Here is a 19,037-nt window from a genome sequence, read left to right on the forward strand (position 1 = left end):
TGTGCAGAAATCTCGGTGAAGGATCTGCTCCAGTCAAGGATTCATTGACTACCTCAGCACAGACAAAAATGATGGATGTGGCATGATTTCACGGACATGCACTTATGTTCTTGAGTCTACATTATTCTCTTGGCCTCGTACAACAGTGAAATTGTTTCAAGTCAAACAATATCTTTGTATGTTTTTACTCTTGATGTGGCATATACTTTTTAATGCTTTTTTAACCAGATAAGTCAGCATCCTATTTTTACCCAGAGTGTATCAGGGTGGTGGCTGGTCTCATTTCTTCTTAAATACCAATATTGTTATAAGAATCTGTTGTCACTTTATCTTAACTTTTCACCATAGGCAAAAGATGGCAGTCAAGAAAGCAAGGCTTACATTGACGGCCTATTTAAAAATAATGTGAAAATTATAAGAAGTGCTCTGTTGTAAAAAAACAAACAAACAAACAAAAAACAATGGGATGGACACCTTGGATTAAACACCTGTGTGTTTGTCTTAGTAACTGGTTACAGTACACAAGGTGACCTTGTCAGCTCCGTAGAGTCTTTGACACTGACAGGTGACACTTGTGAAACCGGGCACGTGTACTTTTTCTGCTGTACGGTTCTGCCACTTTTGCTTCACTATGTAAAGTTTGGTCTGTCAGGTGAAAGACGGTATATTTTATTCTAGAGATTGTTTTTTTAACATTTGTTTATTTCCCTGCAACTTATTAGAACATGCTCTGTTTTGTTTTAACTTGGGTTTTGTGTTTAGCCGTATCAGTCAACAGAAATTGGATTTACTTTATCTGTGTCTGTTTCTTGGAAAGCCTTAATTCGGTCTACCTGGAATTGTAACAGATTTTTAACACAGATAAGATAGTGTAACATATGTCTCATGTCATGTTGGGATTACCTATTATCTGAAACCTAACAAAAGTGTAGGAGTACAGAAAAACATTACGTTATGTTTTATCACATTAAGACATGTTTATATGTCTATATAAGAGAATGTTATCTTTCTGTTGCAAATATATTTACCCAATAAACTCTGTTAAACTCAATTAATAAAAAATTAAAGTAAAAAACAATGCGATCAAAGAGTTTCCAATGTTGTTTGTCAAGCCAGATTTGGGTGTTGGTATATTATGCCGATATCTCTGTTTTTCACAAAGCCCCATCCAGTCTTAATCATCATTGAAAAGGTGATCTAATTGTACTGTTCAAGGCAAAGTTTATTGGCCCCTGGTATGCAGCTTACCATTAGATATATGTATAATTGAGGTGTTCAGTCAGTTTAGACCACACCTTGGCCAGGTGCACTGAAAAGGTGACGGTTTCTCCCTTTTTGGAGTGACAGAGTGCAAAATGAGACGTGATGGAGAACACATAGATATCAGGGCAGAGAAGGACATATGGACTTAGACTTATTTTTCATGTTTATTGTTTTGGATACAGAGAAGTCCAAGTTGTAAGTTTTGCATTTTTATGAGTCGTTACTTTCTGGCAGGGAGTGGAGGCCTAAACCAGAGCAATGAAGCAAAGGAAATTCACCACTGTGTTGACTGTTGCACCAGAGGAAATACTGTATTGATCTCCAGGAACGGCACGCTATGCAAGTTCAAAGCCCCTTCCTGCATTAGCATACTGGTTTAATCTAGTCCAAAAATTTCCATGAAAAGGTTACTGCAAATTTAAATGCTGTCGGGTTTTGCCACTTGCCATTGGTGCTTGACTTTAATCTTCCATGTGTCTGGCTGAGCTGAAATCAATCACAAGGTGATATAGGTGTGGGAAACAAGTTATGAGAAAAGTAACTTGTTGACAAAGAGAGGAGTAAAAACTTGGCGTTAGCTTACTGATGTCAGATATTTTATCCAAATAACAGTAGAAAAAGGGCAGTCATCTTAACTCAAGCATTAGAATTTAGGGATCATTGGGATATAAGATGTCAGGAGGAATTTGTTTCTCACTTGGAAATTTATGATTCTAACAAGCTTAAAGTGCATTTATGTTTAGTTGCACACATTTAAATGTCATTTAAGTTTATACAGAATAAGACAAAAAAAGCCTTTTAAAAATTACCTTAGGAGTGCACTTAAATTGCATAATAACCAGGTAGACCAGTCTACTTCAACTGTGAGGATGCATGTTTGCATGCTTTCCCTGATAGATAATGATTGAAGAAAACAGGCCATTTACACTAACACATGGTAATTGTCATGTTGAAATGGATGTCTTCCTGGGACTGACATCACCTTATAAAAGTGATCAATTTTTAGTGCTTTTGAACTTGTGATAAAACAAGTAAAAAAACATTGCTCCTCATGGCACATCAATCTTTGGTGTATTCATCTTCTCATCTAAATTACTTTGTGTACACAAATGTGTTATGAAAAATGCCATCAACCATGTCATGCCAAGGCCATCCCTTTAGTAATGAAATAAAACCCTTTCTCATAACATTCTTTAAATCAGACATCAAGAGTGATATTTCTTTTGGGCAGCAGACAGTGTTAAATAATTCGTAATTACCAACAAATATTCCACAGTTCCCTGACATTTAGCAAGTCCCCAATGGCTCCTCTGTTAATGGCCCTGCAACAGATTGAAGCACTAAACAAAAATGACAGACTCTAGGTTTTGATGAGACTTCATGCGCCCAATCTTGGCCATACAAAACAGTTTGTGTGGGGGATTAAATGAAGCAGCAAGAGTGACATGTTGATGATTAGTTGATGCAGCAGTTTCTTCTATGAAAATGAGTGGTCAATGCTGTAAGAAACATCCCTTGACTCATCTTGTCAGAATGGCCGGAAGGTACCATTATTAGCTGTAGGGGGGATCCTGCAGTAGTTTCTGTATATCTGTAATGTCACAAGGGAGTGCTCGACCCCATCCAGTCCCCCATTACAGGATTCATCACAGTCAATAATTTGGTTAAGGTCATGTGATCCAAGAGGTAGCAGTCCAGATAATGAGTTGGGCAGCAGAAACTAGTGTGATTAGCACTAATCTGAATCTGCTGGCAGACCAGAGGCTGGTTTGGGGGAAAGCAGATTCTGACAGGAAGAGCTATTGATTGACTGTATTTTTCATGGTGTGAAATGAGAGAATTTGATTCTTGCAGTTACTACAGCATCTGAGACTTTGATACTTTTAAGGGAAATCTGAAGTGCTGTCTGTTTGCTGATATAAGATACCATCACAGTTTTCTGGATATTTTTTTTCCTGTAATTTTGGATTACTACAAGCATGGAGTGAGGTACAAATATGAGTCACAGGTGAGACTATGTTTCTGTTGTATGTCTGTGTCAGTATTTATATTGTTACATCTGGTAGGGTGTGAGAATGCCTGTACATCTTTACTTCTACCAACAGACATGGGCAGTTCATTGCTATACTAAGAAGCCATTACCAAAGGAAACTGTTTATACAAGTGTTCCACACTGTAGAGACTTGACTGAAATTGTTTTATCTCTCTTTTTCATTTATATATAAAAAGATTTTTTCAAGTAGATTTTGAGTGCTTTGTTAAAGAATATTTGCGGCAATTGCATGGGAAGATATTTAATAGCATATTCTTTACAAGATCTGTAAGATCTTTTTATTGTATGTTCCCAACTATTGAAGCAGAAACTAGGGTGTTATGGATTGGATTACTAGAGCAAATCCCTGAACTGCATGCTTTATATGCAGCCAAACTGACAGATTTCAATTTACTAATGAGTCTCATATGAAGAAGATTCTTAGAGTCAGAGGCTGGAAAGTGCTGATATCATCTAAAGGCAATTTTTTGCTCATATGCAAGATTCGTGTTCTGGTTTATTTAATTATGCCACATGGATGGTCTATTGAACAATGCAAGAGGGTTCTGAACATAATGGCTCATGCTGTTATATTGGTCCATGATTAGAATACTAGGTAATCTTAAGACAGAGAAATTGAAGTACAAGGAAAGGGATAGCATTGCCTCTCTATGTGGACTCTTTCTAATGTGATTAATGTCCCCTCTTTGTCTTAGAGAAATGTAGGAAGACTGTAATTAAATAAGTCAAAGTAGGGGCATTGATTACTTGGGCTGTTAAGTTCATGGGGAAATCACTTCCAGAGACAGGTCGTAAAACTTGTATCACATGCATCACTCAAGGATCAAAAGACTTAACCTTTCAGGTATTTCAAGAGCGCTCACTCTGTGCTATTCACTTGGCCCGACTTGCTTGATTCTCATCTGTACATTTCTGTTTAGGTTCAAAGATTTTCTAAAACAGTTGCCATGTCCTCATTTGATACCATAATCTTTTGATAAGATTTTCTTGAAATTATTTTGTTTCGTGTTTTTTTAAGTAAGTATTATTCCAAGTAAGAGAGGCAAATATTCAGGTCATCTTTTAATGTTAAGAGCAAGAGAGAACAAAATCTTGTTTAGGTAATAAAACCTGAAACCAGTAGATAGGGTATACTTTAAGGTTAGTGGATCTCGGTGATCTAGACTTGTGGATGAAGAAGAGAGATGATATAGATTTTGCTTACTTACCACCAGGTGGCCTAAGTGCTCAACCTTTTTCTTCCCCTCCTACACTTCCTTGATAACTGGCAAGTAATAGTAGGACTATCCAGGAAGCCAGTCTGCATCAGATGTTATGTCTCTTTACCACAGTTGGGGTAGCTTCTACATAAACAACTGGCAATCTTCCCTCTTTTCACACACACACACACACACACACACACACACACACACACACACACACACACACACACACACACACACACACACACACACACACACACACACACACACACACACACGTGTATGCACACACACACACACACACAAAGTACCATACAAACTTGCATTCTCTTTTCTGAGATCTACACAGATTTGTTTGAAAACATTAATCAGAAGTTGTTTTATAATTATCTAAAAACTTTTAAAATTTTTTCACAGAAATATATCTTTGGTTGTTTTAAGGAATACCAGATACATTTTATAAATTCATGAAGCTGTTGATTAAACACTATGACATAACAAGGAAGTATAGTGTATAGTATATCTTAAATATCATAGTTTATTATGTGCAATTTTACAATCATGATCTTTTATTGTTTTTTTTTTTTCTACATTACTCCCATCACCATCAACATTACATATCTATTCTGAAACCAAAAATAGATAACAGAGAAGCATTGGGATAAGTGTTTTCATAGCATAAACATGATTCTCAAAAATTAAGTCAAAATTATTTTTAAAAGCAATTTTGTGTAAAATTACACATGCTGTCCATATTTTCATTTAATCAAATTCAAGCTTGTCGAATCAAGACAAAAACTAATTTATCTCCTAATTGCCAGTGGTGGCTGGTAGTTTTTACTGCTTAATGGGTGTTGTGGCCTTAGTCACTCTGACCAGAGTTAAATAGTTCTCTGGATCAATACGGAATTATCAAGTTTTTGCCCTATGCTTGATTAACTGAGCGATATCAGATAATTTTGGTAGAGAAATGAATCTGAATCTGGCCTTGGGAAATAAAAAAGAGGAAAAATAGATTCCATGTGACAGGCACGAATCTTGTAGGCTGGAGGCAGAAGTTTTTAATCGAATATTATCATGATCAGAATGCTTTCATCAAAATCATTTAGGAGTATTGTTTTTTGCACATTATTGAATAAAATGTGTTTCAGTGGGACCACAATTTATATTTCTCTTTACTTCAGCCATCTCTTATGTACCTTGCAGTATGATTGTGCTAACTTTGAAATTTTGAATATCTTAATGGAAAATGCAATAAAGAAAATATATGTCTGGCAAGATTTACTCTCTTTGGTATATCAAAGTATGGAGTTCTCTGAGCAACTCATTTTCATCTCATGTTTGTAAGGTTGGCTTATGATTGTGCATAAGTTCAGTACAACATAAATGGCATACACGCTGAGCACAATTGCATTAAAACATGTTTTATTTATACTGTATAGATATGATTTCATGTTGACATTAACATTGCATGATTTTTCACTCTTTCTAGGGCTGCTCAGAAACTGAACATCTCCTCAAAGAAAAAGCGGCGTAGGGAGCCTCCAGAACCGGAGCCTCCTCCTTTCCCAACCAGATTTAGTGAAATAATCCACGCAAGTCCCCCGCCAGCACCACCATGTTTACTCAGAACTGTGGGAAGAATCCAGAACCCAGGCACTGGCAAGGTATGCTATGGTCATGTTATAGACAATATGTTTGTCATATTCAAATGGTCAAGATATAAAAACGGGTTTCATTTATTTGCCATTTCGGCTGTCCAGAGGGAATGGCTTCCCCATTAATGGCAGCACTTAAAATGGTGCCATCCAGCAGTAGGGGATGACACTATGGAATCCCAGAGGAGGGAATTAGTCGAAAAAACTACCATCATTCATCTGGCTTGCTCTTTTATCAAGATTTTCAATAATAATACAGTCTGTTTCTTCTCTCTCTCTCTCTCTCTCTCTCTTTTTCCCCCCTCTGAAATCCATCTGGAAGTAGCCTGGAAGATGTGTCATGTGTGCTCTATTGATCTGTTTTTATCTTGTATGGTGGTCATTGTGAATGATTGTCTTAACTGGATTGTGAGTGTAATCCCTGTATAGTTGATCAGTAACCCATGCTGGGCCAGTTCAAACCCATTGACCCACAGCCTCATCTGCATTTATTATTGACCATTATGCAGAACATGAAAAGTAATCCATGGATTTTATGCTCAGAATTAATCCTGTGGATCACTGCAGCTCGTGTGATGACAGTTATTGTTATTTTTATTGGTAAGGCTTAGACAAGGTCTCTGTGTCTGTTATCGATACAATGCTCAGCCCATTTACTATTTCAGGCCTGGTCTGTTTTCGTAGAGCAGTATCTTAACATGAGTCAATTTTAATTTCAATGGGTAGATTAATGCTGTTTGCCATCCAACAGGACATCCAAAGAAAAATTGTAACTTTTAGTAAGAAATTGCTGCTCTGAGATACATTATCGACAATATCGTAAATCAGGCATGTTTGTGAGTGGGGGATATATATATTGATCCTATGTTACACAATATGTTACTTTTCTCTGTAAAAAGATTACATGGAAGAAGTGTTTTTTTATGAGTCTAGGGAGTCTGGCTTTGTTTCCAGTGGGATAGTTCTAATATTCCCAACCTTCTTTTAAGCTGATAGCTTGAATTAGGGACTAAACCGCCTATGACCACTTTCAATGTGAAAGTCAGTTTTGAAATTGGAGGGAAAAGGGCAAATCATTTATCATGAAATAATTTCATTTTCCTGTTGCTAGAAAGGGTATGGCAGCTTCTAAAACTGGAATATATTGATCCAAGACCTTTGTATACATAATAAAAAGACCCCTTTTCAGTCTTTCACCCTTTTGACCACCACTAAAAAAATCTATAAGAAGTCAGGGTCTTTTAATTCCCGATAAAAGTGTGTGTGGTCATAGGGAAAATGCTATAAAATATCAATATCTTCAGATCCTGTTATTTAAATGGCTTTGATAGGGTCCCCACTGTGATTCCGGATGAAATTTCCTGAAAATGGGCGATAGTTGTTGAGATGTCAGAATTGAAATTTCCTAGACTGTGGTTTGTGAAAAGCTGCTGTTGTTTATACAGTTGACATGTCACTACCTGAGGTAAAGGTAACCTGCATTAGTAGCAATTTGAAACAAATTCTTGCCTTGTGTAGGAAGTGAGGCTTCACCTGATAGTGTAAATAAGTTAACAAAAATAATAATCAAACTGTCAGTGAAAGGCCAGATGGTATCTGAGTGCATTTTGAAAATGAATGAAAAAAAATTATAGGATTTTTCATGTCTTCATTTATAAGGTATAATCTTTTGAATATTTATTTATTTATTTATTTATTTATTTATTTATTTATTTATTTATTGGAAAATGAGTCTGAAGTATTATGACGAATACCCTTTTAAGGCTTTAAAATTTAATGAGCATAAACCATTCCACCCTCATACTAAGTACTAGACTAGTGCACTTCCACAGCACCTGTTGTTGATATATACTGTATGTGGTAATCTTCAATTCTTACCTGTCATCAGCCTGTCAATATGTCTGACTTCCCCCCCTCCACCCTTTTCTCATGGCAAGTATGGACCCCCTTCAACAGGTGTGAATGTGTGACCATACACACACACACACACACACACACACACACACACACACACACACACACACACACACACACACACACACACACACACACACACACACACACACACACACACACACACACACACACACCCTTGACCTCTGCCCACTGTCCAGTTATTCTCACCTGACAAAAGACAAACAAGGCCCTAGGCTTGGCAGCTTAAAACAAGGAGGCTGTCAAATTACTTGGAAATTGTACCACACACTGAGAATTGATGTTCTTCATCTGACACACACTCACCTTTGGGAAATAAGATTTTGAGCCAGACTGAGGAATTTTACAACCAAAGAGTGGGTGTTCTATTGAAAAAACAAATGATTTAAGTCCTTAATCATAAAAAAGAGGTGTAAGTGGGATTCATCTTTTCAATTTGTTGGATATTCTGAAAAGGGCCAAGAAATACAAGGAAAAGAGTAACAGAAATACTTATTTCTTTCTAATGCAGTTTCAATCATCCACTTTTAAGCCTCCCATTTTATTAGCCCCACTAACCTTTCTCAACCCCATTGATGACTTAAAGGAAATTGTATGTCTCTCTGTTTGCCTTTCATCTACATTTCTTCCTAAGAACAGTGTTTGCTACCAGGTGATTACCAGGAAAAGGGAAAGCAGAAATAAAAAGAGGAGGTTATTGTTAGTATCATGCTAACTTGGAAGTGCACTCAGCATAAAACTTGTAATCACCATCTATAATGAATTTGAAAAGCCTAACAGGCCCTCCGAAGGGTAGACAAATAATGCCCAATTTTCATGTCTCCTAGAAAATGGTTCCAAAAACACTGCAGCAGACCATGAGGCTTCCAGAGAAATTACCTGGAGACACAGCCAGGCCTACCTTGATGAGATTCAATTAGAAAAGTTGCTCAATTTTGGCCCATGATTTGGGATAGAGTTTCAGCTCTAGGGGAGAATTCTGATTCCCTTTGGACGGATAAAGATAAATGACAATAATAAGATTTGCATTCCAATTCAACTGATACTTGTGTGTTGAAATAGAAAATAGAGCCCACCTGTCATTAGGCCCCAGAGAGCCCAGCCCAGTAATCAGGCTTACATCAGTACAAACATGTCAGAAGAGTTGGATTTAGACTGTATATTTAAGCAATTAGTGGATGCCACAGTGTAAACTCACTGTGGCTCAGCACAGTTATATATCCCTACTTTACTCCTGCGGATATGTGTTATGCGATACAACTATCATAGCTTACTGTCACTGCAAGACATGTTGTATCTTGCAGATTTTTGTGTTATTTTGGACATATTGATGAATCTGGGATTATTTTTTTTGCCAGGTAAAACCTAAATTTAGAATTAGAATTTTTTTCATGTGAGAAAAAACTTTCTAGGAAGAGAAAGTTGAAACAGAGAATTTCAAAAGAGTAAATAATATTACAAGTATTAAAATATTTTTAAAGAATAAGCATTGATCGTCAAATACTATTGTACATTTTGTATTTTATTTATTATGTTTGTTCTCCATTTGGCAATATATTACAGAAGATACTCATGATCATCCTTCCTAGCAACTAGTACATCTTATGAAACGGAAGCCATAGTAAACATTGAATCCTACTTTAAGCTTTGATGAAATGGCCATGCAAATCCAATTTTCCTGCCATTGGCCCCTGAAATTTCTAACCATAGTGCATTACATAGAGCTATACCTCAGAACTATATAAATCAATCATTAAATTCCCAGAGGAGAGGCTTCTCATAAGTACAATTGAAGACCGAAATTACAGATTTCTAAGGTGTTGGGGAAGTGGTGCACTAAACAGTATGAAGAACTAATGACTGTCATGAACGCATATTGTGTGGTGTAATACGCTCAGCTGCTTTGGATTTAGATTTTATTGTCATTCGGTAATTTTGCATAATGATTGAAATATAAGTAGCATTCCCATCAGAAAAGAGCCCTAGTGATGTGCACTGAATAGCAAACATTAGTTAGTGAAGGGAGGTAATTAATTACTGGAATACATTTCATTGGAGCGAGTAGGAGTTAATGCAACGAAGGATCATTATTGCCGTCTGGTTGCTTCAATACCTCCTTCTCCATCTCAGCTTTTTACATCAGCACTAATTCACTTCCATGAAAAGACAAGATTGTGCCTTGAAAATAAAAATGAAATGTCCAATTTTTACCCCATTTGTAGACTATTTGCTGAGGCACCACTTCTGCCTCCAGACAGGAAATTGCACTTATTGTCATTTAATGATTATACAATAATATTTGCAGTGTGTCTTACATTGTAAGATGGCTATTTATAGTAGGTTAAAACTTGGAATCTCCATCTACATCAGTATTGATTAACAATGTGATGTTGCTTACCCTGCAGTCACATCATCTGATCATAGTACGTAAAAGTGGTCATTCAGTCATGAAGATAAAACAAATCGATGTAAATGTCGTCATTCTCCTCATTTCATGTATTGTGCAAATATTTGAGTGGATGAAGCCTTCAGACTGCCTGCCAGTCGCAGGAAACAGGAGCTGTCAGTTTGAAGCTGTCTTTCTCCTGGTATTTAACAGGAATAAATTGTTAATTAGGCATACAGTGCAAGCTAATGAAGCACAGTTGATGAATAGAGATAAGAAACGGCTGTGTACAGTGGGAGATTTAATACTTGCACAAACATGCTCAAATATGAAGTATGCCACCCCAGCACTTCGGTTTACACCTACTGCCTTATTGTCATTAATTTATTACAATGAGTTTGTATCGTAGAGATTCAGAGTCCTCCAAGAAGTGTATTTATTGCAGTGTTTGCCACAACATTTATCAGCAGCCACTTTTTGCAACTTAAATAAGTCTCATAAGTCATGTTGGATGAAGTCTAAGACCCAAAGTCAACGTTTCTGGCATTGATTTAATTTCCAGTAAGCTTCATGTGATTGCCCACACCCTATTGCTTCTCCAGATTTCCACTGGGAAACAAGAAAGCTTGCATTGTACACAAAAATATGGCTTCACTCTTCTACTAGCATAAACCATGGGGCTTGTCTACACCATAAAAAGGCAGGCATTGTCTGTGTCCAATTCTGGCTTGAGTGTTATGTGTGCAGGAAATCCAAATTATGACAAGTGGAAATTGGAACCAAAAGTGAATTACATATCATAGTTCACATTGAAGCATTTGAAGCAGTGTTTCTATTTCCCATAGATTTCAGTTTCATTATTTACAACAAGTTCTGTTTTTTATTAATATCAAAGGATATTAAAAAAGAGCATGTTAAGAGCTGATTTTACTCATTTCAATTATTTGCACCAATGAAGGTAAAAAAAGAAGATATAAAGTCAGGGCCAGATTATGTGGTTAAAATCTAAATGTGACAACCAACTGGACTTCCTAACTTGCCACACCACATTATGGACAAGCATGTCTACATGCAAACTTGTTTACTGTTCAACATAATGCAGGGCCATTAATTCTCTTTTCAGATAATAACCCTACTGTTTTTTGCCAAACTGTCCAGCCCAGCAAAAGAATACCTTTGCTTACTAGTAGTGTGCTTTATATTCACACTCAACCAAATATCATCTTCATATTTTAAAGAGATGGTTCTAAGCTGCAGGAAGTTGTCCAAATATTGATGGGATTCAGGAAAATTATGGAGATAGTTAGCATTTAGCTCTTGGGGCTATGTGAGATATACATTGATCCAGGCCTTATCAATCAGAATCAAGATTGTTATAAAGTTAATTTGGAATGCATTCAGCTTGTTATGTAGTATCTTTATTGATTGGCTCTTTATGGACTCTTTTTTTCTACAGGATTCATCCTGAAGATTTAAAAAGGAGCCCCGTTAGTGAATGATAATGAAAAAAATGTTCTGAAAAGGCATGCTGTTGACAGGCCCTGTAGTCCCTCAATTCTAGCCATGTTGAACCAAGATGAATGTTGAGAAAAAAGCTAGAAGCAACATTCTTGAAGGTTGATTTTTCTGGATTTTAAGCATTATGCCAATTTTTTGACAATAGCATTCTTACATTTACAACACAAGTCCCTAGAAAATTCCTTTTGATCTCCTACAAGGGATCTCAATTACATCCTTCAATATTTTACTTGAAGTCTTGCCAGTGTCTTAAGAGAATGCTTTCTGCTGAGAAGACGTTATGGATACTTCAACGGTATCAAATTAATACTGTCTGTTACCATGGATATTTTGCTTTTTTTTCTGTCTTTGGATATTTCAAATGAATAATATGTGGTTTGCATGTTTTAGGTGAAGGTAATGCTGAGGATTGCTCCCACGGATATCAGCAACGATACTGGTTCTATCCTCAGTTCAGATCCTCGTAAGAAACAAGTGACTGTGTACGACCCCTCTACCAGTGGCTATGCTACCTCAGCTCATCGCAGGACTGGGGCTGCAGCACCCAAGATGTTTGCTTTCGACCAAGTCTTCTCACAAGATGACTCCTTGGTAAGGGAAATGCTATGTACTATAGGAATAAAGAAAAATTTGTGTTATCAATTCATGTTTTTGATTTTTTTCTTTCTTTCTTATCTATTTTTTCATGTAAAGAGTAAAGTAGTTGTCTGGTAGATTCAGAAGTAATGGTTTTGATATCACCCTTTTTTTATTAATAAGTCATAAATTATGTATTTGATCATATTTTCAGATCTGCCATACTTTGAATCCAGTCCTTCAAGGTTATTGCATTGATAAGTCATAAACTGTGAGTTTTGCTTTAATTTTAGACCGAGATCTGCTCAAGCAGTCTGTCAGATATCATTCAGTCTGTTGTGAATGGAGCAGATGGTTGCCTCTTCTGTTATGGACATTCTAAACTAGGTAAGTAGCTAAAACATAAGGTCTACATGGGCTCAGAATGAAACTAATTATTTTTTATGGCTAATATCGCTCTTTTCTTGTTTGACTTTCCCACCTTTTTCTTACCTTATCTTGCTCTGAGTAATTGATAAAGTACAGCTGCAGTATTGGCAATATTTAAGTACATGTTTGAGGTGTATGTGTTTAAGCACAAAGGCACTGTATTTTATGAAATTGGTAAAAGCAAGCCCCCCTCCCTCCCTCCCAACACCATATTTACACCCTACCTCACATTTGCCCCAGGAGAACACTTCATTTTCGTAACAAGATACCAGGAACAATTCCACTGATACTCCCTGAGTTATTGCCTTTGGTCACGGCACACTCGTTACGCCATTCAAAGAAATTTGTTTACCTGTCATGAGTTGAAATTTATAGCCATCATCAGGAATTAACACCTGAGTAATAATCCCTTGAGCTGACAACCGCCGTTTATCATGGACCTCACCTGAAGTCGGCAATAAATCATACACCTTTCAAACTGGACAGAAACTATGAAATGCTGGGGTGTCAACAATTGACTGTCATTTTCCATCTCAGATCTGTACAAATTGCAAGTGGGCACAATCTTTTCATAAAGGAAGCCGTTTTTTTATGCCTATATGAGAGAGAGAGAGTGTGTGTGCGTGTGCAACTTTTGTCCAAGTTACTGAAGCAGAGAAGTCATAATGGCATGACATCTAGATGAGCTTGTGGTAGCTGGTAATGAGGCTGTGATGGGCAGGTAGACATACCACCTGTGTGCCACGCCTGAGGATGTACCTGTCCTGACATTCAGGTGAAGAGGTGGTCCCCATGCCTAACATAGCCTGGGTTCCTATACTTGGGATTAAAGTATTATCACCCAAGCATGTTTGGTTGGTTGGTTGGTTGCCATATGCTTGTTTGTACCCAGTAATGCATCTTGTATTGGCTCACCACAGGCCAATTTTCTAATCTGTAAATTGGAAGTTTACTCTGTCATTTGTATTTTTTCTTCCTCTCTTTCTCTCTTGGTTCTCAAATATAATCATCTTTTGTTCCTGAAGAGAATTGCTTCAAGGTGCAACCTGACTGGACAGTCAGCACCCACTGCAGTAGACCACCCAGACGAAATCATTCAAAAAATATTTGTTGAATGAATTAGGATATCACTTCAGATACTGTCTCATTGTCCTTCCAACAGCTGGCGTGAGGCAGGGGGAGATAAACAGGAGGCGGGGTAGCACAGTAATTAATTGTGTCATTTATTTTGATACCCAGCACTATTTTATCCTCTATGTGTGAAGATGAAAAAATGTGTGCATCAGATTAAGACTGGGAAATTAAAAAGAGTGAACTTATGACTCATATTCATAGATGTTTCGCCAGTTAAGTAATAGGATGTGCTATAGCTTTGGGTTCAGACCACCCTCTGAGATGGAATTCTCTCTGGCTGTGAAAATTGTGTGGTTCTTGAAAGGTTCTATCATCTCTCGAGTGATTTGCCATCTTGGCGAAAAGATCAACACAGAATTTATTAAGTGAATGTTCATACTAAAACAGCACTAGCACCAGATTGGTTAAAAAATAATACATGTTTTTGAATAAAATGTCTTTTGTTTTGTATTAGATTGCATTTTTGATTATATGAACTAGATTTTATGTAAACAAGGTTAAATTACAGGCAAATTAAGTCAAATAAAGATTCAGTTCTCACTTTAATAGGGTATTAACAAAATAGGTTTCACAGATGTAAATAGAAGAGCATGGGTTGACAGTGTATAGGGCATCTTATAAAAGAAGAATTGATATTTTGCATGTTTGTAAATTGACACCTCATGTTATGTGTATTGTAAATTGCATGGCACCCCACATTTTTTTCAGTATGAAAATTAAGGTCTTTTAATGAAGCAACTGGCATCGTGCTTGTTAGAAATTGGAAGAGATACCATCAGCGTGACAAAAATTTGAGGATCTTCCTCTAAATTTGATGCTCCGTACATTCAGGCCTTTATCTACAGTGATTCTTGTTCAGAAGATGTCAATGCACTTTCGTGAGCTTTAAGTAATAAGCACACAGGATTCTTAGTACATAAGACCAGATACAAAGTGCAGTAAAAGTGCCGAGGATTGAAATAAACTAAAAAAAAAATATGTCTCCATGTTGAACCTTTTCAGACCTCTCAAGGGAATCATCATGTGACAACACATTAAAGGGGAGAAAATGATCAGTTATTGATTTTCTGTTCAAAGCTTCCCTGTGGTGCAGGCATATTTCTACAGAGACCTAAGATATTGTTGTAAAGCATTCAACAACACATTAATAGTAGTAATCTAGTCACTTCTCTGGCACCAACCCTGTCTGTAAGACCAGTTATCTTTGTTAGCGTCTCCATATAGCTTTTGGCCTGTTTTTATTTTTCCTATCATGATAGATGATATCCTTTAGCCGTGTCCATTGGGTGTTCCTAGACAATAATGAGAAATGAAGGTTTTATCATGGTTCGCAGCATAGCTGTCTCCTACAGGCACAGTACATAGACAGTGAGGCGATAGAAGTCCTTTGGAGTGTTATGAGATAAAGATGCAAAATACTGAAACCTCACTTAACTTGTGATATGACAATTCGAAAAGGTTTTCCTGGAAGTTCGGTCAAGAGGTATGGAGAGTTGCACAGAGATGCAGATCTGCAATTTAGTTTTGAATGTTGCAGACTGTGGTGACAGGTTGTTTTTTCGGTAAATTGAACAATTGCGATCTTACCTGATGCTTTGACTAGGTGAAAATGGAATTTCTGAGAACTTGTAGCAGGTTTAGAGATCTCTGCAGATTTGACATGTTATCATGCGTGTGCTTCAATCACACTTCACACGCTGTGATACACTTTCATATTTCAACCAAGATAGAATTTCACATTTTTCTTTTAATTAAAACAAGTATTCCCTCGTGATCATGTTACAAATTCTAAGTAATCAAATCAGAGTCCCCAAGTAATGAAGACTGACATTTCCTAAAATTCAAGGGAATTAAATTAGTGGCAGTTTGCATGACATGGTCGTTCATGCTGAGATGACTCGACACAATAATGAGAGCTTACTCTTCATATTGACACTAATTACTCAGCTGATTAATTGAATCAAGTTAAACAGTGCTAGTCAAAAGAAGGATTGCTTTTTATTGTGCATTATTTTTCCTCTCGTGCTCTCTTCCCTCATCTGTCCAGTGTCTCTTGGGATGTAGTTAATCAGTATTGAAAATAACTTAAAACTCACGAAAGTGCATTGAAATCTGCTGAACAAGAATCACTGTAGCCATAAAGGCCTTAATGTAGTGAACATCAAATTCAAAGGAATTCAGTATTTGCAACATGTCCATTTTAATATCTTTGTGTGAAGTGTATTTCTTTTAGATAAATAGGAAAATATAGTGGTGTAATATCCAGTTTATATGAACTGTAAAAAGTGTATGTTTCTTAAATAATGGTAAAAATTGCACAGTGAATTTGATCAAGTACCATTACTGTCACTCAAGAGTGGTTTCTACCAAAACCACAAGTCTGTTATGAAATTAAGCAGATCAATGGACCTGATATTTGGGACTGGTTGTCAGGTTGAATGATTCTATTAAGCTGATGCTTATTGATATGGTCTGACAGAAATAGAAGTTTGATACAATACTGCCAGTATTTAAGGGAAATAATTTGACAAGGCAGGTAATCAACAGCTTAGGTTCAAACCCAGTTATCTGTCCAAATAATATAACACCTGGTATATGTGAAGTCTGAGTTAGCCTCACTGAATTTAATATCCCCTCAATCCAATCTTGTTCCTATATGATATTCAGTGCTCTGTTTTAAGATAGCACATTGTCTCTTGTCCTTGGCCATCACCCTTATGTTATCTGTCTATTGCATGGCCTTTAATTTCCGTTCCTTTTTGTGTGTCATAGGAAAAAGCTACACCATGATTGGCAAGGATGGTTCCCAGCAGACCCTGGGGATAGTGCCCTGTGCGATAGCCTGGTTATTTCGTCTCATTAATGAGCAAAAGGACAAGACTGGGGCCAGGTTCTCAGTGAGAGTGTCAGCAGTAGAGGTTGCAGGAAAGCAGGAAACCCTCAGAGACTTACTGTCACAAGTTGCAAGTAGGTGGCCTGAAATACATTATACATATTTTTCACACTGACCATTAATGCAGTATATCAGAAATGAATTAAAGGTGCTATATTGTATTGGTTTCAGAATTGTTAAATTTTCAGTCTGAAAAAAGACATTTTTGCAACTGCCAACTTTTAATACATGCAATTTGCCGTGGAATGAATATGGAAAACAAAGACAGTATATGTCTACATGATTAGCAGCTACTAAAAGTGAAGCTGAGAACATACAATAAGGGTCATGTGTTTGAATTGTTGTATGTTTGCAGGTGCAGAGACTGGCAGCAATACCTCCCCTGGTGTGTATCTCAGAGAGGACCCAATCTGTGGCACACAGCTAGAGAACCAGAGTGAACTTAGGGCTCCAACGGCAGACAAAGCAGCCTTTTATTTAGATGCCGCATGTGCAGCCAGAACAACACCTGGTATGTCAGCTTTTTTTTGTCTGAATGGTTTTTTTACTTGTATCTCCAGTCAGAACAGTACCAATACTGCCATCTATTGGGAGAAGTCAAAATTAAGCTATAGTAAAAAAAAAAGTACTAGGGATTCACAGTTGTATTGATTTATGTGTGATGTACATTTTATAATAATGAAAAAGGATTTTCTAAAGAGCTTAGGAAATTTTAGGTAATGCTAGACATCTGTGCCTCACACTTATCTAATTGATATAGCACGGTGTTGTGCCAGAGATTATGTCTGATGATTGGAGCGTGGTCTGTTTCTGTTTGCTTGTGAAAGTTAAAATTGGATTAGGAAAGGAATTGATTGGTGATCGGGCAGACTGGTAGTGCTCTTGTGATTACCATTTTTTCTTTTCTTTTTTTCCTTTTTCACCCCAAGTATGTTTCACTCCATCTGTTATCATTGCACTTGAATTGCAAAGAAAACTGTCCTCCAATCTTTGCTTTAATGTTTAAAAATTATTAGAATTTATATATTTTTGCTTTAACAATTGTAGATAATGAAGAGGAGAGCCGTACCTCCCACTTTTTATTCACCCTTCATGTATACCAGTACAGGGTGGAAAAAAATGGAAAGACTGGGAGTGGAGCTGGAGGTAAGATCAAATCAAACCTTTTGTGAAAGATATTCTGTAATATACATCCAAACAACATTAATATTCAGATTACATCATCTTTTCCATTTGCGAAGAATTTAAAAGTTTCATTATTTTGATAGTTTTTAAATAAATTCTGACATCATTAGGTTGGTTTTTATAATTTATTGGTGAGAACAAGTAATCTCAACCTCATTATTTTTACATTGATTACTTATTTACCTCCCCAGTGGCTGGTGGTCGTAGTCGCCTACATCTGATAGATCTTGGCAGTGGCTGCAAGGCAAAAGACAGCAGTGGCCAGGCCCTGAGTTTGTCAGCACTGGGCAATGTTATACTAGCCCTTCTCAATGGACAGAGACATGTGCCACACAGGTATCATTTCTTTTATTCTCATCTGGATATAAATGGCAAACTGGTGTTAAATCTATTGTTAGTAATATATATATATTTGCACAAAAATTGTGTCATATTTGAATGGCTGGATACATATCACATAAGTACTATTTCTTTCTTTTTTATATCCATTTAAGAATTTTTTTATTTCAGTATTTTAGTTTGTTTATAAATGAGTTAAATCTCATACCAACAAAGTCAATTGCACTCATGTATTTTCATATTTAAATGGACATATTTTGTGTTTCATTTTTCCAGAGATAGTAAACTGACACAGCTGCTGCGAGAGGCTCTGGGCAGTCTGTCCTGCAGGGCATGTATGATTGCCCATGTGTCCCCAACCATCAGGAACTACAATGAAACACTGCAGGTGATCCAGCTGGCTGCCAGGATACACAGGATGAGGAGAAGGACAAAAGTCAAAGTAGGTTAAGAAAAGAAAAGTAAC

At 36.8% G+C, this 19,037-nt stretch overlaps 1 protein-coding gene across 14 annotated transcripts in view; it reads left to right on the plus strand.

The window, feature by feature from the left end:
• The window catches only part of LOC106167019 (uncharacterized), a 104,519-nt gene that overhangs the window by 79,041 nt on the left and 6,441 nt on the right, over positions 1–19,037 (plus strand). For all 14 annotated transcript variants that reach the window (XM_087003881.1, XM_087003877.1, XM_087003880.1 and 11 more), the window contains 8 exons: positions 6,011–6,185; positions 12,406–12,606; positions 12,885–12,978; positions 16,927–17,121; positions 17,403–17,558; positions 18,095–18,193; positions 18,424–18,568; positions 18,848–19,013. In XM_087003881.1, the coding sequence (XP_086860007.1) occupies positions 6,011–6,185; positions 12,406–12,606; positions 12,885–12,978; positions 16,927–17,121; positions 17,403–17,558; positions 18,095–18,193; positions 18,424–18,568; positions 18,848–19,013 (1,231 nt within the window). The remainder of the gene's footprint in view (positions 1–6,010; positions 6,186–12,405; positions 12,607–12,884; positions 12,979–16,926; positions 17,122–17,402; positions 17,559–18,094; positions 18,194–18,423; positions 18,569–18,847; positions 19,014–19,037) is intronic.

Source organism: Lingula anatina, chromosome 2, assembly GCF_051362555.1.
Source record: "Lingula anatina isolate TDL-2025a chromosome 2, LinAna3.0, whole genome shotgun sequence".
Taxonomy (NCBI): domain Eukaryota; kingdom Metazoa; phylum Brachiopoda; class Lingulata; order Lingulida; family Lingulidae; genus Lingula; species Lingula anatina.